The 19411-nt window shown below is 54.7% G+C and overlaps 1 protein-coding gene and 1 long non-coding RNA gene across 4 annotated transcripts; one reads left to right on the top strand and one right to left on the bottom strand.

Annotated features, from left to right (window-relative positions):
* The first annotated feature begins 4973 nt into the window (after positions 1–4973).
* Positions 4974–18293, top strand: P2RX5 (purinergic receptor P2X 5). Of its 3 annotated transcripts, XM_068531520.1 has the most exons (14): positions 4974–5199; positions 8731–8881; positions 9517–9588; positions 9873–9948; positions 10035–10131; positions 10390–10470; positions 10725–10863; positions 11357–11493; positions 11932–12025; positions 12175–12240; positions 13207–13290; positions 14261–14343; positions 15268–15420; positions 16884–18293. In XM_068531520.1, exons 1-14 carry the CDS (start codon positions 5063–5065, stop codon positions 16951–16953), a joined length of 1440 nt encoding a protein of 479 aa, XP_068387621.1. In that variant the 5' UTR covers positions 4974–5062; the 3' UTR covers positions 16954–18293. The 3 variants fall into 3 exon arrangements, with proteins under 3 accessions (XP_068387621.1, XP_068387622.1, XP_068387623.1); XM_068531521.1 differs by lacking the exon at positions 13207–13290; XM_068531522.1 differs by lacking the exons at positions 13207–13290; positions 16884–18293 and having other exon boundaries at positions 15268–15424.
* LOC137755378 (uncharacterized) lies at positions 11754–18355 on the bottom strand. Its single transcript, XR_011071999.1, has 4 exons — positions 18268–18355; positions 17625–17733; positions 16324–16402; positions 11754–12573 (listed from the first exon to the last, which is right to left on the bottom strand). It is a non-coding gene; the product is annotated as an uncharacterized lncRNA (long non-coding RNA).
* Positions 18356–19411: the final 1056 nt, after the last annotated feature.

Below are 19411 nucleotides of genomic sequence, written 5' to 3'. Positions count from 1 at the left end.
ATGAGATCAGGGTTTGTTCATCTGATTACACTTTGTCAGTGGGTAGCGCTCAGCACAGACTTGGAGTCTTGATGACTAACAAGTTGCTTCAGGAGACAAATTTAACATAATGCTCTAGTAGAATTATCTCTGTTGAAATATACACTCAAAAATAAAGGCTTAGTCACTCTACTCTTGACACTTCAAATATGCAGGCTAATGGGTAGAGGCAGGATGATCAGGAATCAACCTTCCCCCCTTCCTCCTTCCCTCCCTCCCCCCATCCCCCGTTCTCTTCTGGATGACCACTTATCTCATTATAGACCCAGTGGAGCAGAGTGGTAAAGCCTTTTCTGCCTTCATAGCCCTATAGGACAGATGAGATACGCACTCAGCTGTAACTTCCTGAAACATCCTGTCCTTTGGGAATTTAGAGAAGGAGAGGGATCCAGGAGGCCTTTGTGAAGGAGACAAAGCCCTGTAAAGGCTGAGCCTTGAAGCCATGAAGTACTGAGGAGAGACCCGCCTGAGCAAAGGCACAGGGCTTGGAAAGTGCGGGATGTGATAAAGCTGTCAGTCAGTTCCCCTGAAGCTGGTGTGCGTAAAGGGCTTGTGAGGCCAGAAAGGCCGGTGGGGATAGAGACTGCAACAAAGAGGAAGACTCTATGGGAGGGCTGAGTGCAGGAGCTGTGGACGCCGCGCCCACTCTCGGGTTTCACGCGAGGATGTCCTGCTTGCTCTCGGTGCATCACTACAATCCTGTGAACTCGAGGAGAGAGAGGTGGGGATGGACGAGGGCTGTTCCATGAAGGTTGTGGGGAAAACCCTGCAGGCAGCAGGAGCCGGAGCAAGACCATCTTTCTCTACCGTGTACCGCGTTCGTGCTGGCGCCGCTGTGTGGGTTTGGTCGGTTTGAGTTTGAATCTTTATCCTTTTCAGTGCCCAGTGAACCAGCATTTGACAGTTTATTCTTTTAAAGTGACACCGCAGTGGAGTTTTTCCCCAGGTCACATTCTGAGAACTGAGTAATGAGTAAGAACCCATCACTTAAGACAGGACTCAGAAATGCTTCCTGCAGAGACAGGCTTCCTTCTTCCTGTTGACTCTTTGAAGCAACATTAATATCTGCTATTTCTTTTTTTTTTAATTTTTTAATCTTTATTGGAGTATAATTGCTTCACAATACTGTGTTAATTGATGTTGCACAACAAAGCGAATCAGCCATATGCATACACATGTCCCCATACCCCTCCCTCCTGAGCCTCCCTCCCACCCTCCCTATCCCACCCCTCTAGGTCATCGCAAAGCCGCTCTCCCTGTGCTACGCTGCTGCTTCCCACCAGCCAACTATTTTACATTTGGTAGTGTGTATATGTCAATGCTACTCTCACTTTATCCCAGCTTCGCCCTCCCACCCCAAGTCCTCAGTCCATTTTCTATGTCTACCTCTTTATTCCTGCGCTGCAACTAGGTTTGTCAGTACCATTTTTTTTTTTTTTAGATTCCATATATATGCGTTAGAATACAGTATTTGTTTTTCTCTTTCTGACTTACTTCACTCTGCTCACCATCGCTAATTATTAGAGAAATGCAGATCAGAACTACAATGATGTATCACCTCATGCCAGTCAGAATGGCCATTATCAAAAAATCTAGAAACAATAAATGCTGGAGAGGGTGTGGTGAAAAGGGAACCCTCCTGCACTGTTGGTGGGAATGTAAATTGATAACAACCACTGTGGAAAACAGTATGGAGTTTCCTTAAAAAACTAAAAATAGAACTACCATATGACCCAGCAATCCCACTACTGGGCATATACCCTGAGAAATGCTGTTTCTTAAATGGACCAGTAATGTCTATTAATGGAATGTGTTTATCAAAGCAGGACTCCTCAGAGCAAAAGAAAAATTGCTTCATGAAACCCTTTCCATGCCACGCCCCTCCCACTCTTGTCCCTTCTAGGTCATCCAGGATATTTTGGGCTCTGAAGGAGGGCTCTCCTTGCCTTGTGATGACTTGCTTTTGTGCCCTAAGACAGATTCAGATTTCCTATCTCAGGCCTCGCTTGAGCCCTCCTCTCCTCTGGGGTGGGAAATTGAACCTCGTTCGTTAGGTATAAGTAACCTCTGAACCTCTCCTCCAAGGACCACGTTATTTTATGAGATTTGTATTTTATTTCTCTTTTGCTTCCTTTTACATTTTTGGAGAATATTTTTTGAGTTCATTTTATAATTCCCCATCACTTCACTGCAGCTACCTTAAATCGTCCAACGAGACAGTCTTACGAACCAGATGAGATTGGTCAACCCCTTCACTGCCAGCCCCTTTCTTTAAGGTGGGCGACACTCATTATAATGAAGCATGACGTGGATGCCTTTGGGGGAGGAGAGGGAAGGGGGCTTTGACTACTTGGAGGACTAGCCATTCACCCCTGACCCCTGACTTACTACTTGCTAAGCTGATAAGCATTCGCACAGTAGTGGTGGCGAAGATCATTTGAACAGGGTGCCTGTTGAGACGGGTTTAGGTAGAGACTGGAAAAACCACTCAAAGACAGCAGGCAGTTTTCTTTCAAGTGGAGAATTCATCTTGGATTTGGAAACATCCCTGACTTGAACTTCTCATAATGCAAACGTAAAAAGCAAAGACCCTGGTACTTCCCTGGCGGTCCAGTGGTTAAGACTCGGCGCTTCCACTGCAGGGGGTGCAGGTTCGATCCCTGGTAACGGGAACTTCTTCATGTGCGGCCAGTAAAAAAGCAAAGACCCCTTCTCCCACTTTGGGTATAATGGGAGTTAGACCTGAACTTGGGAGGTGAGCCGGCCCCAGTGATATGGAGGTAGATTGCAGATACTTAGGTTTGCAGCTCCAGGGAAGTATTTTTCACATTGTTTTGACCATGACCCACAAGAAGAAATATATTACACGTCATTATACGCACACACATACTTCAAACAAACATTTCACCAAACTGTCTACACTTAACTTCCTTAAACACACTCTGATATTTTCTTTTTGTGAATATGCTGGTTGGAACCCAGTAAACTGATGTCCTGACCCACTAATGGGTCTGGATCTAGCCTAAGAAGCTGTGAGGGAGCCCACAAGGAGGGGTCTGGCCCTAGCCCTGAGAGCAGCGCTTTCCCCTTTGGATGTCCCTCACGTGGTCTGTAAAGCATCTGGATAGTTCTGTCAGAAACTGCAGCCTGGTCTTGGCTGGGCCATGGGGGGTTCAGGAGGGGCTGCCCACACTGGAGGGCAAACGAGAGCAGGTTGGTGGGCCTCCTCATAAGGCGTGATGTCACTCCATTGAGGCTGCATCTCCTCTTGAGTGTTGGAGAGCCGTGTGAGGGGAGGGCTGAGGAAGAGGCTGGCAGGAGAGTGAGGAAGGGAGGCCTGGTGACAATTCCTAAGCCTTTCCCCCTGGATGATGTCAGCTTCCAAAATCCCCAGTCATGACTGGAACAGGGTGGCAGCTGAAATCTCCCTGTTTAAAAAGTCAGGCCTGAGTTTCACTCAACAAATATGTACTGGCATATTATATCGCAGTCATAGCGGTGGGCATGGGGTGCAGAGGTGGCCAAAGGCAAGGTCCCCGCCCTCCTGGAGCTTACGGTCTTGGTAGGGGACACAGACAATAAGTAAATAAGATCATATTCAAGAGTGACAGGGGCTCTAAGGGAATAAGAAGGGGTAATGGGATAGAAAGTGTTTGGGGTGGAGGCGCTTTTGGTGGGTGGTAGTAAGAACAGGACTTCTTTTTTTTTTTTAAGGAAATGGCATTTGAATTGAAATTGATGAACAGTTGCAAAAATCTGTGCTTCCGAAATGGCAGCTTGAGAGCAAAATACAGATTTGCAGGGCCCATCCTAGTCTTAAGGGAATGAAAATATTTGGGGCAGGGCCCAGGAATTTGCATTTTTTCTTCCAGATGATACCCACGCTCACTAAAACTGGAGACGTGCTGCCCTCAGGCTTTTACTTTGAGAGGAGGTCACACTTGGTGAACTTTAGGGTCCCTTCCAACTCCCAACTCCCAGAGCCTGTGGTTCAGGGAAGGGAACTTGTTCCTGTGTGAGAGCCAGGCTAGGGAGAGGAGCAGGACCACTTCCGGTCAGACTGCAGGATGGCAGTCAGTGAAATGCAGAAAACGAGCGTGCACAGCCCAGCACCCACGTGCACACGCACACCGAGCTCACCCAGGACCCCGCCTCTCGATGGCTGTCCCACGTTCTGAACCTGATCTTCTCAGAGGTGTCCTCATCTCCGTTCCCACCGCCTCTAATTTAATTCCACTGTGTCCGTGAGGGGTTGCTGATTCAGCAGCTTAGATGAGGTCCATCTCTTGCTTTGGGAGCATTTCCACAGCTGGCCCCGCCCTCTCTCCAGGCATCTTTAAGATCCCAGGCCTTGGCTGGCTGTCTCCCCATCCCCACCCCACCCCTCCTCCCTGCCCTACAGAGTTTTCCGTGCTCTGGCCACTGGGGCCTGCCTGGCAACTGCCCCGGAGTGTGGGGTTTAAACGGGCCACAGCTGCTGCAGTAGGAACGCGCACTTCATCCCAGCCCCCATCCTGTGAGGGGAGGGCGAGGGTTGCCCCAGGGAGCAAGAAAAATCAAGAAACCTGTTTGTATCTTTCTGTCAATGCTCTTTATCCCGTCTTCGCCTCCACTTCCTGTGTTGTAGGTCCCCCTCCCTGGCCTCAGTTTCCCCGGCCATTCAATAGGAGGACCCCCGGGATTTCTTTGGGGGCGGAGAAGGGGGTGCGTTGCTTCCAAAGGAGACCCTTTTCTCACCGCACCCCTCCCGGGCGGCGATCGCCGGGAGGGCCCTCGCAGGCCACTGGCCGGGCGGCGGTCCGGATGTGTCACTGTCACAGTCAGGGGAGGAGGCAAGGTCGCAGTCCGAGGCCCCCGCCTGGCCTCGGGCGGCGCTGCCGCGGCCTCGCCAACCGCCGGCCGGGGCCCGGTGAGCCGCGCACCCGGGCGCAGCGGTGCCCACACTGGGGGCCGGGCGGCGGCGGGGGCGACTCCATGCGGCACACGTGTGGCGACGCGATCGCGGGACAGGTGAGCCGGCGTCATGGGGCAGGCGGGCTGCAAGGGGCTCTACCAGTCGCTCTTAGACTACAAGACCGAGAAGTACGTCATCGCCAAGAACAAGAAGGTGGGCCTGCTCTACCGGCTGCTGCAGGTCTCCATCCTGACCTACCTGGTGGTGTGAGTTCTCCGGGGCTCGGGGAGGGGGAAGGGCCGGCCGGGGCCGCAGCTGCGGCCTCCGGGGGCTGGGAATTGGCCTGGGGGCGCCGGGGGTGCCCTGTGACTGGGCTCTGGGACCCTGCTTGGGGAGGCGGCCCTTCTTGTACCGTTGGACTTAAGGGTGGGGGGTAAGGAGGGAGCCCTCAACTCCCCAGGGGCTCTTGAGGTGATGAGATGCGCCGGGGTTCCTGGGTCCCCCCCCATTTGTGAGGCTTTCCGTGGGCAGTTCCTTCCTCCAGGGCTGGGGCCCCCAGTGCTTGGGCTTTGGGAAGGGGGCGAGGCTGCAGGGGCTTGGGCTGCAGCTGTCATGGCAGCCCCCCTGAGCCCTAGCCCGGGCTGGCCCAGGCCCCCGGTGGTTTATTTATAGTCACTGAGCTCAGTGCCAAGCTCCCGGCAGGGGCAACTCATGAGCCTGGCATGTCCCAGAACTCCCTTCTGGCTAGCTCGCCCCACCCGTGGCTGGCCTCTCTGGGGGTCCTGCCCCGAAACCCTGTACCCTCCCTGGCACCCAGCTCTCCTGTCTGCCCCCCTCCCCCGCCCTGCAGGAGCTGGCACCATCAGCTGAGGGGCAGCTCCTTGGGGTCAGCGAGGCACTGTTCAGAGGCCTCACCCCCAAGCAGGGAGGGGACAGGTGGAGAGGAAATGACACCAGACAACTGGGATGCGGATGTGCCTCTTTTATTCCTTTAGTTAATGCTGTTGAGTCCCTCCTACTTCCTGACCTGGGGAGCAGCAGCGGCTCCTCCAGGGAGGGCAGCCCTGACCTCACCTCGCTCCCACCCGGAGGCCGGGCTTCATCCCCAAGGCACCTGGCTGCCCCCCACCTGAGGGCCTTTTGTCTTACTGCTCCTCAGCCAGGCTTCCCGTTCCTCCCCTACGTCGTTGGCGCCCACTCATCCCTCACACCTGGGCTCTCGATGCTCCTCCCCAGAATTCCCACAATGTGATTACATGCTTATTCAGGGGATCATCTGCTTAATGTTCCTGCTGACTGCCCTTGTCAGTCTGGGGACTCCATGAGGGCGGGGCCTGCCTGGTGTCCCCTAACTGCTTAGGGGGCAGGTGTGAAACGAATGAGTGAATGAATGGTGGTGGTTGTCCCTTGAGTATTTGCTGAATGTTTCTGTCCAGGCCAGGCCCAGCGTGTCCCTACTAAAATGGCTGGTTGGCTCAAGGGTCACAACCCTCTCAGAGGTCCTTGGAGATGGGACAGCCTAGGGCCCAGGACATGCCAGCTCTGCCCCCAGAGATGAGGGTGGAAGCATCCTGGTTGGTGCCTGGGAGAGGCAGGGCATCCCACAGCACTGCTGCATGGCCTCAGGAAGGTGGCTTCCTGCCCCCTTGCCGCAGTTTTCCCAACTTTACCAAGGGGGGTTGACCTGGACAATCTCTAATTAACAGTAACCTCAGTAATAAGTTGATGTGTTATATTCATTGAGCTCCTCCTCTGTGCCTGGCACTCGCTGTGCTAAGCAATTTACATGTGCCGTCTCCTTTAAAAATGTATTTTTTTGTATTTTGATGTAATTTATACTCACAGAAAAGTTTTAAGAGTAGTACAGTTTTTTTAATGCCCTTCACCTAGATTCCTCAAATGTTAACATTTTACTACATTTGTGTTGTCCTTATCCCTTTCTCTTTCTATGTGTGTGTATACATGTGCAATTTTTTTCTGTTGAGTAGGTTGCAGGCATGATGTCTCTTGACTCCTAAATACTGCCATGTGTATTTCTTAAAAACAAGGAATTCTCTTATTTAATGAAGTACAAGCATGAAAATTCGGAAATTAACATAAAAATATTATCATCTATGCAATAGACCTTTTATAAATTGTCCCCCAAATTACCTTTATAGGAAAAGAAAATCCGAAATCATGCCTTGTGTTCAGTTGTCATGTCTCCTTTAATCTGGAATCACTCCTGAGTCTGTCTTTGTATCTTATGACACTGACATTTTTTTGGAGAGTGCAGGATCTTTTAAAAACCATTTTTAGATTGAGGTAAAACTCACATAGCATGTAATTCATTTTAACCATGTTAAATTACACAGTTCAGTGGTTTTTAGTACATTCACAATGTTGTACAACCATCACCACTATCTAATTCCAGGACGTTTCCATCACCCCCAAAAGAAACCTGTGTCTATTAACAGTCATTTGCAGTTCTCCCCTACCACCATCCCTTGGTAACCACTAATCTACTTTTTGTCTCTGTAGCCCATTCTGGACATTTCATATAAATCAAATCATTACAACATGTGGCCTTTTTTGTCTGGCTTTTTCACTTAGCATAATGTTTTCAAGATTTATACATACTGTAGCCTGTGTCAGTAAATTATTCCTTTAATTGCTGAATAATATCATCTCGTTGTATGGATACACCACATTTTGTTTATGCATTCATCTGTTGGACATTTGGATTGTTTCTACTTTTTGGCTATTAGGAATAATGCTGCTAAGAACATTCATGTGTAGGTTTTTGTGTGGACATATGATTTCAATTATCTTGGGTATATACTTAGGAGTGGAATTGCTGTGTCATATGGTAACCTTTTGAGCAACTACCCAACTGCTTTCCACGGCACCTACACCTTTTTACATTCCCACCAGCAAGTACCAATTTTTTCTGCATCCTCACCAACACTTGTTATTTTCCATTTTTTGGATTAGAGCTGTGTTATTGGGTGTGAAGTACTATCTCACTGTGGTTTTTGATTTGCATTTCCTGACTAAAGATGTTGAGCATCTTTTCACGGGCTTATTGGCCATTTGTATGTCTTTCTTGGAGAAATGTCTATTCAAGTCGTTAGCCCATATTTAAATTGGATTACTTGTCTTTTTTATTGTTGAGTTGTAAGACTTCTTTGTATATTCTGGGTACTAGGCCCTTATCAGTTATGTGACTCACAAATATTTTCTCCCATTCTCTGGGTTGTCTTTTCACTTTGTCAATAGTGTCCTTTGATGCACAAAAAAGCTCTTAATTTGGATCAAGTCCAACTTACTATTTTTCCTTTTGTTGCTTGTGTTTTGGGTGTCAAAGAGTACAGGATTTTGCACTCTAATTTTGTAGAATGCCCCTCAGTTTGGGTCTGTCTGAGGTCTCCTCACGATAAGTTCCAGGTTGTGCACCATGTCCTTTAACCATCCTCACCCCTCTGGAAGGAGGTGCACTTAGCCCTGTGTTGACCCCCCGAGTTCATTGGCTCACCCGAGGTCACATGGCAAGTGCGGGTGAGCCGGTTTCATCCCTAGCTTGCCCGGCTGCAGGGCCTTGGCTCCTGAGAGCAGCAGCCTCTCGCTTCTGGGGTTGCTTGTCACCTCTGCTGCTTGCAGGACTGGCTTTCAGGCGGCAGAGGGAGTTGTGACTCCTGCCCAGGAGCTGGTGGGAAAGGTGGAGCCCCAAGCCTGCCCCCTCCACCCCCTGGGGGCCTGGGGAAACTTCCTGAGGGCAGCAATGAGGCTGACGCCCGCCTGCTTGCCCCTCCCTGCAGTTGGGTGTTCCTGGTGAAGAAGTGTTACCAAGACACCGACTCGTCCCTGCAGAGCAGCATCGTCACCAAAGTCAAGGGTGTGACCTTCACCAACACCTCAGAGCTTGGGGAGCGGCTCTGGGATGTTGCCGACTATGTCATCCCACCCCAGGTCTGAGCCCCACCCAGCACAAGGGCCCAGGCTGGCAGGGTCTGGATCCGGGTGGGTGACATGGGAAACTGCTTGGGGACCCAGGGACCTCCATTCACTGTCTCCCTTGGCCTGGGACAGCTGCAGGGTCTGCAGATAGACTCTGCCCAGGTCCCTTCCCCCATGCCAAACCCCAGCCCTCCCCAGCTGTGCCTTACGGGGCTGCTCTGTTTCCATCAAACCCTGAGCCTGTTGAGACCAAATGGGAGCCAGAGAACTTGCAGGTCAGTGTGAGTTGGGTGCCCTGGCACCGACAGCCCCGCCCTTATACTGGCCGCTGTCCCTGGGAGCAGTTCCCTGGGCCGGGGCCGGGCCATCTCATCACTGCCCCTTCTCCTCTCTCTCCTCCTGTATCTCAGCTTGGACCCTGGGGGCTGAGGTCAGAATGGTTTGGGGTTGTGGGCATGGAAGAGACCCCTCTAAGGACACCTGCTCTGGGACTCCGAGGTCAGTGGGCTCGTGGGTGGGATCCACTGATTTTGTGGCCCCAGTGTCTGCAACACCCATGCAGAGGTCCCACCACCTGCCAGGCAGCCCCGGGAAGGGGGTACCCCAGTGGCAGGAGGGGGTTCCTCAACCTCCCTCTGGTTTCTCAGGGAGAGAATGTCTTCTTTGTAATCACCAACCTGGTCGTGACCCCCAACCAGCGGCAGGAAACCTGTGCCGAGGTGCGTCTTGGTGCAGAGAGCCGGGGAGGGGGTGGGAGAGCTGCCAGCAGTACTTGGGGTCCACCCCTCTCCTGAGGCAGGGGTTTCGACACCCTCCAAGGGCCCTGGGGGATGTGTGCACCAGCGTGCATACCTGCACTGTTCAGGGGAGAAGCAGGTTCTCAAGGGGTGAGCCGCCACAGGCAGGGGAGGAACCCCTGGCCTCACCCTGGGGTGGGACCTGGTTCTGAGAAGGGGCCCCTGCAGGCACCTCCCCCCGCCAGGCACCCTTTCTCTCCTGGCAGAGTGAGAGCATTCCGGATGCCTTGTGCTGTGAGGACAGCGACTGCCCTCCTGGGGAGCCGGTTGTGGCTGGAAATGGTGAGGCCTGGAGTAGACAGGGCTGGGGGCAGAAGGGGAGTTGGAACCAGGAGGTTCCTGGCATTGTCCTTCTCCCACCCCTGCAGGAGTGAGGACCGGCCGCTGCCTGCGGGCGGGGAGCGAGCAAAAGGGCACCTGTGAGATCTTCGCCTGGTGCCCGGTGGAGACAAAGTCCAGGCCCGCGTGAGTGGCTGTAACCTCGGGACCCTGAGGAGTTACCCAGCCCTGGGCAGCGGGTCCCAGCCCGATGGTGGAGACGTGTCCTGGGGGAGCAGCCAGGACACCCCACAAAGGCCCCAGGACCACCCCGACAGGATCAAATTGACTGTCCTCTGCAAAGGCTCCAGGGCACCCAGGGAGCAGACAGGCTTCAGCCTCAGCACAGGCATGGAGAGGGCGGGGCAGGGCCTCCTGAGCAGACTGTCCTGCCTTGGTTTTCAGGAAGCCACTCCTGGGCGAAGCTGAAGACTTCACTGTTTACATAAAGAACTTCATTCGTTTCCCCAAATTCAACTTCTCCAAGTACGTGGGCCCGCGTGCATGGTGTGTATGTGACGCAGTGTGGAATGACCCACTGGGTGATGAGGGGGCACCCTTTCCCGTGCAGTGGTGGCAGGGCTGTGTCCTTTCTTACTGGAGGATGTTGGGGGTGGGAAAGCAGTCAGGATCTGAGGAGGGGCTAAAGTCAAGGGCTCAGTGTGGGTCAGGCCCGGTTTCTGGCCTGGGAACAGCAAGTCTCGCCTTCCTTTCACTGGCTCTTCATGGCCTCCACGCAGGACAAATGTGCTGGACACCACGGACAGAGCTTTCCTGAAGTCCTGTAAATATGGCCCCAAGGACCCCTACTGTCCCATCTTCCGACTTGGGTCTGTGGTCAGCTGGACGGGGAGCAACTTCCAGGAGATAGCCGTGCAGGTGGGTGGTGGGGCTGGAGGGCTCTGGGCTTGAGCTTTGCGCTCTGCAACGAGGAGGGGGTGTGGAGGAGGACCCATGGGATGCGGTGGCCCTGCAGTCACCTGCCCAGGGACTGTCTCAGAATTAGCTGTGCTGCACGCGGTGAGGGCCACACTTGCTGCACCTGCGTCTGGTTCTGAGTCCTGGGGCATCAGCTGAAACCGAGCCAGGAGCCCCACTGGCACCCTGGCTGTGGTGTGAGGTGCCAGTCCTGCAGTAGGTGCTCGCTCGGGTCATTCCCTTCTCCCTGGAGCGCGAAGCAGGAGGATATGGGCTGTCAGCGACACACTTTTCTCAGTCACCCCCGAGGTGTGAACCCTGGGCCTTCTACTTCCCTCCCGGAAGGATGCTCCAGTGGGGCCAACCCCCTGCCCGAGCTCTCCATGGAGAGCTGGTCTGTGGCTTCTATCTCCAGAAAGTTCTGTGCACTGATTCTTGTCTCTTTTGCATCAAGGGTGGTGTGATAGGAATTCAGATTGAATGGGACTGTGACCTTGATAGAGCTCCCTCTGAATGTTACCCTCGCTATTATTTTAACCGTCTGGACAACAGATTTTCAGAAAACTCTCTCTCTTCTGGGTACAACTTCAGGTAAGTGGGGCTAAGTCTGCCACCTTATGACCCTGTCCACGTTTCGTGTCCTTGCCTGGGTGCCAGCGCTATGACACCCCTTCCTGGAGGCGGGTGTCAGAGTGGGAGGTGCAGGGAGGCCGCCAGGGGGCCTGTGGGAGAGAAGCATCGGCCATGGCTCTGGACTTGCCCTGAAGCTGAGGCCTTGGTGGCCCGGGTTGGCCCAGCAGTAGTGGGAAAGCCCTTGCCTCTTGGGGAACGTCTGGCAAGAACCTCAAAGATCTGAACGAATCTTTTATTTCACATCAGCAAGGGGGTCTCCAACCTTTCCTGGGGCTGCTGAATGCCAGGGTCCTGGGGTCGGGGTGGGGTTATAAATCTCCAAGGCAGCGGAGCCTGTGTTGCCAAACAGGGAAGACCCAGGCAGGCCGAGGGCTCCCCGAGCCGTGTCTCCCCCAGGTTTGCCAAGTATTACCGAGACGCAGCTGGGGTGGAGTTCCGCACGCTGTTTAAAGCCTATGGGATCCGCTTTGATGTGATGGTGAACGGCAAGGTGTGTGGGTGAGGCTCCCCTTCTGAAGCTGGGCAGGTCCTGGGAGGGTGGGGCATGCTGGGGGGACCCCAGGCTGGCTCTGGTGGAGTCCCTGGGGATCCCGCTGTCCTGCTGCCTTCCTCACCCCACCTTGTCTCTCTGGGCTCCAGGCAGGGAAGTTCAACATCATCCCCACAATCATCAACGTGGGCTCAGGGGTGGCGCTTATGGGTGTGGTGAGTACCTCTCCCCCACCCCCTTTACCCTCCGAGCACCTGCGGGGGCGGGCAGGGGGGACACTGCCCCAGGGGAGTTGTCCCAGTGCCCCAGAAAGAACCAGAACTGGGGAGGTCAGTGCGGATGGGGGTGAAGAGGGCTCTCTGGGACTTCACACCCCTCCAGCAGCCCCCAGGTGGCCGTGACTGCCTGGGTTTCTCTTTCCAGAGCCAGAGAGGCTTCTGCCTGTGGCTCTGCAGCGGGGGGTTCTCCGGGATCCTGCGCAGCCTTGTCTCCACTTCTGCTAGAAAGAGGCAGGATCCGGCTATACACAGGGCTTCTCAGCCGCGGCCCTGTTGACATGTAGGGCCAGATCACTTTTTTTGTGGGGCGACTGTGTGCATTGTAAGGTGTCTGACAGCGTCCTCGGCCTCTACCCACCAGACGCCAGCAGCACCTTCCCCCACAGCTGTGACGTCCAAAAATGTCTCCAGACATCGCCAAACTGCCCCCCCCCGGGTGTGAATCATGGGGCTAAAAAGATGAGAGGCAGGGAAGTCGGGCTGTAGTCCAGGTCTGTCCCTTCAGTTGGGCAGAGGGGCCACCGGAGAGGAAGTAACGGCTGGAGGGCAGGGAAAGGCTTCCTCTGGACCTTTCATGCCCCTTTCTTTTTCTGGAAGTTTTTTAAAGACAAGGCAGTCATCAGAGTGGCTCACACCCATACCAGCAAGCCCCTTGCCAAGGTTTCTGGCAGCCTTGTCCCTGGTTCCTCTGCCCGGGAGGTCACAGCAGCCCCATGGGGGCTTCCAGGAGGACCTAGGACTGACTTTTTATTGAGACCAGGAACATCGTGTCCTGTCGCAGGACTCAAAGAGGCCATGCTCCTGAGAGGTGGTCAGTGGATGAACGTGGGCCCCAAGGGACTCCTCTTAACTGCAGCAACACTGTTGGGGAGCCCTGCATGTTTGCATAGGTCACTTCCCTAGACAGGGGCCACCTTCGGACATCACTTTCTTATGATGGGGGTAAATCAGAACACAGGCATCTGGGGACACACTTGTGGAATGAAGGTAACGGGGAAAAGTGGTAGAGGCTGGGTGGGGGGTGGGAGGAGTGTTCTCTGTGGAACAAGGAATTGATAACCTTTTTGGCATCTGGGGCGGCGGGGGAGAAGTTGTGCCATGCCCAGGGTCAGAGGACCTGGTTCACCTGTGGTCCTCCACCAACCCTCTCCCACCCCCCGCCCCCTCCTCTCTGTGCAGTGGGTGGAGTCGCCCTCTGGTGGAGGAGACCGGTATTTGCGCCGTCCACTCTGGTCTGAAGAGCTTGTGTTCAGGCGTCAGTGGGTCGGTCCGCTGGGTTGGCTCAGGCCTCCTCATCTTTCCTTGACCGCTGCTGTGGTGTCCCTGTTGTTCAGATACCCTCCAGTCCCTCTCTCACTGCCTACTAGAGGGATCTTCCCGCACTGCCACAGTTCTGTTCCTGGCCCTGTTCCCAGGCGTGACGAGCCTGTCCTCTGCAGTGCCCTTCCCGAGCGTTTTTTCCTTTGTCCTTATATACAATCCTATTCAGCCTCAAGACTCGGCCCAGATGTCCCTCCCCAGGCTGAGTAGAGTCCCATCTTCTCTCTGCTCCCCCTGCTCCTCTCCCCATCATGGGACATTGTCACTCTGTCATAATTTATATGCTCGTCTCCTGCACCAGAGGGGGAGTCCCCAGAGGGTCTCATTGTCTTTCTTGCTCTTTCCCACACCCCAGGGCAGTGCCTGGCACTGGTGAGTGAGTGCTCAGCAGACACTGGCTGAAGGTGTGATTCGATGGGATCAGGGTAGTGCGGGGTGCTCAATCTGAGGGGTCAGACGGACCACAGGCTGGCTCTACCATGGACCAGCTTTGTGGCCTTGGACAAAGGTGCCTCTTTCTGAGCGCAGCCCCCCTCAGGGGTTGCTGCAGGATCAAATGGGATGTAGTTGGTGTCAAGTGGCCGGGTGCTCTCTGGAAGTCTAGGATTCTGAGTCAGGGACCCCAACTCTTTTGCAGGGGTCTTTCTTCTGCGACCTGGTACTCATCTACTTCATCAAAAAAAGCCACTTTTACCGAGACAAGAAATATGAGGAAGCGAGGTCAGTTATGCTTCCTCCCAGCGGCCCTAGGGGAGCCCACTAGGTCAGCCTCTCCCCCTCGCTGGCTCAGAACCCTTACCCTGGTTTTATGTCGGCGTTTGGGGTGTAGAGGCAGGGCTGAATACGGGGAGCTCCCTTGGAAGGGCTGGGTAAGGCGGAATGTTCTGAGTACCGGCTCTACAAAACTGGATTCTACTTCAGAGCAGCTGGCAGAAGACCAGACCACCCAGGCCATGGGCAGGAGACCTGGTTTCCAGGCCTGGCCCTGCCACGGTCTCCCCAGGTGACTTTGGACCAGTCCCAGGCCGCCTTGGGCCTCAGTTTCTCTCTCTGTGACATGAGAGTGTTTGTTTACATACAGTGCCTTCCAGCAACTATAATTTTAGGATTCTTGGACTTGGTGGTCCTGGTGAGCTTGGGTTGAGGGAAGCTGGAGTGGTAAGGGAAGGAAAAAAAAAACGATCCCCCCCCCCCCACTCTGGGGGCCTATTTCTAGGCTCTCTTGGGCAGTGGGCTTGGGGGCGGGGGGTGGGGTGTGTGTGTGTGTGTGGGTGTGTGTGGGTGGGTGGGTGTGTTTTTTTTTTTTTCAGAGGAGGAGAACAGTATGAGTGGGAAGTCCTGATGGCTGAGTGCACAGGAAGGGGCAAGGGGCTCTGGCCCAGCCCTTGGATGGTGGGCTCTGGACAGGCACCGGGCGCTGCTCCCTCAGTCCCACCCCAACCTGGGATGGGGCGGAGGGCCAGCCCACATCATCTGCCTGGACTGAACCCCAGCCCCGGTTCTCAGGCTGAGCCCTGACTGCACCTGCCACCCCTGCTGAGCTGCTGGGGGAAGAGGGGTGCCCCCTGCAGGGCGAGTGGCTCACCAGTCCCAGGGAGGAGGTGGGACCCACAGGCCAGGTTTAATGGGTCATGTCCTGCCCAGGGACCTAGAGGTCCTCGCCCAAATGGCAGAGTCCTCGCAGCAGAGCGTGGCCCCAGACGCGGCGGGGCTGGCGGAGCAGCCAGAGGTGCAGGATGGAGGCGGCGCCCAGAAGGAGAATGGCTGTGTGTGCAGGCAGCTCCTCCAGCCCGCCAGGTGAGGGGCTGCCCAGCCAAGGGCCAGGAACGAGGCCCGCAGAGACAGCCCAGCTGGCTACTGTGCTCCCTGCTCTGGGTGACCTGGCCACAAGGCAGGATGCCAGGGACCCAGCAGAGCCCATCCAAGCTGGACTCTGGGGGGAGGGGTGCTGGTGGTGCTTTAGCCCCTCCACGATGCCTGTTACTCTCCAGTACCCCTGAGTGACCACAAACCTGTCTGCTTGCTATGCTGTGCGCATGTTAAGACAGTAACAGTACTATCATTTACTCAGGCTTACTCTGCTGGGCACTGCTCTGAGTTCTTTGTACATGTGAACTCTTTTCAGCAACCTAATGAGGTGGACATTAATGTTCCCTGTTCTACTAATGAGGAAACTGAGGCTCAGAGAGGTCAAGTAACTTGCTCAAGTCACACAGCTAATAAATGGCAGAGCTGGGATTTGAACCTGGGCAATGGGTTCCTAGAATCCAGGTCTCCATCAGGTTATTTTGCCTTACCGAGCCCTTCATCCCTCCACGCCTCATCAGATGCCTCCCCTAAGCTCCTCTTTGATGTGGAAATTCTGGAGCTGCCCTAGCCTGAGGACAGTGGTGGCTGTGCTGACAGGTGACCTGCAGGCTGCCCTTCCCTGAGCACTGCCCAGAAGCCCTGGGCAGCCTGGCGCTTTCTGTAGACCTGACCACAGCCTGGCGTGAGCGGGAGCCCTGGGCTGAGTCAAGAGGCAGCCCTCGGGCCTGCTCTGCTTCCCTGCCTTGCTATGTGCCCCTGAGCAGGTGCCTGGCCCTTTCTGGGCCTGTTTTCCCTTTTGTTCCGGGGGGCTGGACACAGGGAAACCTCCAGCTCAGTGAGTAGGGTTCCCTGACTCTCCTCTCGTCAACTACGTCAGAGGCGTTCACTGACCTGGGGCTGGCTGCCCTCTGCTTCGAGCTTCCATTCTCTGCTGACTCAGCGATTGGCAGCCTCCAGTGGGGAGCTGGGCCTGGGCAGGGAAAGAGAGAGTGGTGAGCCAGGATGGAGAGGGAAGGCAAAGGATGGAGAGGAGTGAGGAAAGAAAGATGGAGAGGCTGGGAGATCTGCTGGGGTAGGCCTGTGCCAGCAGCCCCCCACATGCTCCCCGACTGTCACTTCGTGGGTGCTCACCTGAGCTCCTTCCCCTGCAAGAGGAAAGAGCGGTTGCCCTGCTGGTCTTGGCCAGCCTCGCCTGTTGCTGTGGGGCCGCGGCGGCTGCTCATTGCTGGGCCAGCTCCAGAGGCCGCGGCCTGAGCGCCTCCCCGTGCCTGGGCTGCGGCCAGGGACCCCTCAGACTGCCAGGGACCCCTCAGACTGCCGCTCTCTGCGAACGCTCACTGCCTGCCGCGCTGCCAGCCAGAGCTTCTGCAGGCGGAGTCTGCCTTTAGGGAGGCCGTCCCTGCCTGCAGGGCTCCCAAGCGTCCTCAGTGCCCCCATCCGCCCACACACAGGTCTGGCCGCCAGGGGAATGGAAAGGTGAATGTGGAGCAGCTGCAGAACCTGCAGACCGTGGAGGCATAGCCAGAGCTGTCGGCTGACAGCAGATTTGGTGAAGATTTGAGGGCAGAACTGCCCACAGCTCTGAACTGGGAAGAGTCATCGTCATCCCCATGGGACGGGGCTTCCAGGCACAGCCATCTCTCCTGCGCTCTGGGATCCTGCTACAAGCTTTTTGTTGTGTGTGTGGGGAGGGGAGCCTCCCAGTGGCCACAGTGGCTCATGCAGAAGAGGCCCTGGGGAGGGGAGGGGTGGAGGGCAGGCCAGGGGCCTAAAGTGTTTTCATTTTTCCCAAGAACTTAGTAGGGCATTCAGTTATTCATTCATTCACACAGCAAACACTGATGCCTGCTGTGGGCTGGGCCCTGTCCAAAAGATGCTTGAATGAGACACTGACCTGACCCCCAGGGAGGGGAGCACGCATGTAACTCCCTTCAGAGCCGACAGACATGACAGCTGGGCCCAGCACTCCGGCCTTCCTCCAGCCTCTAGCTGAGACCTGCACAAATCCCTAGAGCGAATGATGGCTCCTCAGAGAAAGACCTTGGCCAACACCCAAGGGGACATTTGGCCTTGCCCCCAGGGGTGAAATTTAAAGGTGGCCAAGGAGGCAACTGGGAAAGGACTGGACCTGTGAGGAGGCAGCTGGCCATGAGGAAGGAGAGCCTCGGGAAGCTCAGGGGATAGCGTCTCACCCAGATGGGAGACGCATCTGCCTGTGTGGTTTGGCTCTTGCTGTTCTGTGGGGCTTGCAGTGTCCTTGCTCGGCTTCCCTCCGTCTCCTCTAAGGCTCCACCTGAAGGGCTAATGAGATGACGAATGGCGCTCAATCGTCTAGTGGAAACAGTTGTTACTAGGTTGGCCCTCAACCCCCTCCCTCAGTGGCTGTAAAGCACTGCTACTCAAAGTGTGGTCCGTGGACCAGCAGCATCTGCATCATGTGGGAGCTTGTTAGAAATGCAGTCTCAGGCCCCTCCCTCATCCCCCTAAATCAGAACCTGCATTTCAACAAGACTCCCAGGTGATTCATGTGCACGTGAAAGGTTGAGAAGCAGTGCTTGAGGAGATATACAAAGCCTGGTTCTGAAAAGGTCAGCTTTGGTGAGTGGCGTCAATTTCCAGGTCAGACTTACTGCAAGCTACCTTGAGACCAAGCAGACTCCCCCCTTCCCTCCCTCGGGAAAGTGGCATTATGCTCAATTCATTCAAATTAAAATATTTTGACTAGGTCATACTTAAATGACTCAAAATTTAAGAGGTACAAAAGAAAAGAAGTGAAAAGCTTCCCTCCCACCCGTTCCCTGAGGCAACCTGTGTTACCAATTCCAAGAGGCTCACCTGTCTTGCTGAGAATCCACTGGGTTATTCACGCCTTCCCTCAGGAAATGAACTTTTCCTGCCGCCTGCAATCAGACCAAGTCTCCTCTGTCAGATGCGAGAGAATATGCTGGGCTGGGGAGCCGGCTGGCTCGCTTCTCCCTCTGCACTGGCGGAGGAGCCCCAGCGTAAACGCAAGGGGAGGGATCTAGAACTCAATCACGGTTGTTGAAACCACCTGGCAGCCAAGGCCTGCAGTGCTGCCCGTCACCCAGCAAGCCTGGGTGCTGTGTGGGCATCTGCCCTGACTCTAGCGGGGAGTAAACATCCTTCCACTGGGGCCTTTGGACAAGAGGGTTGGAGGGGTGGAAAGGTCTCTGGCAAGGCCGGCCTCTGGGGCACGGGCGTGGTCCCCAGAACAGGACCCCTTCTAGATCGAGCAGCTCCTCCCCTGGGCTGCTAGGTGACCTGTCAGCAAGCCCAACCTGCTGTCTGAAGAGAAAGAGAAAAACCCAGGTGATTTGCTGTGGTGTTTCACTTCCTCTCTAAGGCTAACCCTTGGATCTGATAACACAGCATGTTACTTATATGTTTGGGAGTAAACAGGGCAGGGGTCACGGCCGCTTAGAAGTTGGTCTGGTTTCTTTTAACCTGTTTTTGGAATCGCTTGGCAGCAGCCATAACACTCGGGGACAGCTGTGCTGTTTTACATTGGAATGGAAATGTCTCCCTTCAGTTATTCCTTCAGTCAGTAAATATTTATTGAGTACCTACTGTGTCAGGTGTTGGACTAAATGCTGGTGACACAGTGGCGAGCAGCACAGAAACGGTCCCTGCCCAGGTGCTCAGAGTCTAGGGGTCACACATCAATCACAAACGGGATGGGGTGCTTTGAGAGTCCTCGGTGAGGAGTGGCCAGGTTTCCACAAGGAAGTGACACACAAGTTGAAGTCAGAAAGGTTAGTAGCGGTCTAACTAGGTGATGGGGGAAGCATCCAGGTCAGGGAACCACACGTAGAAACGACGTGAGAAAGCGCAACTGAGGAAATGGAATGCAGACGGTGTCACTGGAGCAGCTTCTGTGAGGCTTTCATCAAGTTGACGTTCTTCAATTTTACGGGTTGCCCCTTTAAACTTACTGCCACGGAGGACTTAATCTAATTGT

This window comes from Eschrichtius robustus, chromosome 20 (assembly GCF_028021215.1).
Source record: "Eschrichtius robustus isolate mEscRob2 chromosome 20, mEscRob2.pri, whole genome shotgun sequence".
Classification (NCBI taxonomy): Eukaryota; Metazoa; Chordata; class Mammalia; order Artiodactyla; family Eschrichtiidae; genus Eschrichtius; species Eschrichtius robustus.
Note: the sequence above shows the minus strand (reverse complement) of the source record. Positions and strands in the feature narration are given on the sequence as shown.

Excerpts from the sequence above, each read along its gene's own strand:
- P2RX5 (XM_068531520.1), top strand. The coding sequence starts at position 5,063 with ATGGGGCAGGCGGGCTGCAAGGGGCTCTACCAGTCGCTCTTAGACTAC. Across the intron at positions 8,882-9,516 it reads ACTATGTCATCCCACCCCAG|GGAGAGAATGTCTTCTTTGT; the intron begins GTCTGAGCCCCA and ends CTGGTTTCTCAG. Across the intron at positions 12,241-13,206 it reads GGGTGGCGCTTATGGGTGTG|ACAGGGGCCACCTTCGGACA; the intron begins GTGAGTACCTCT and ends TCACTTCCCTAG.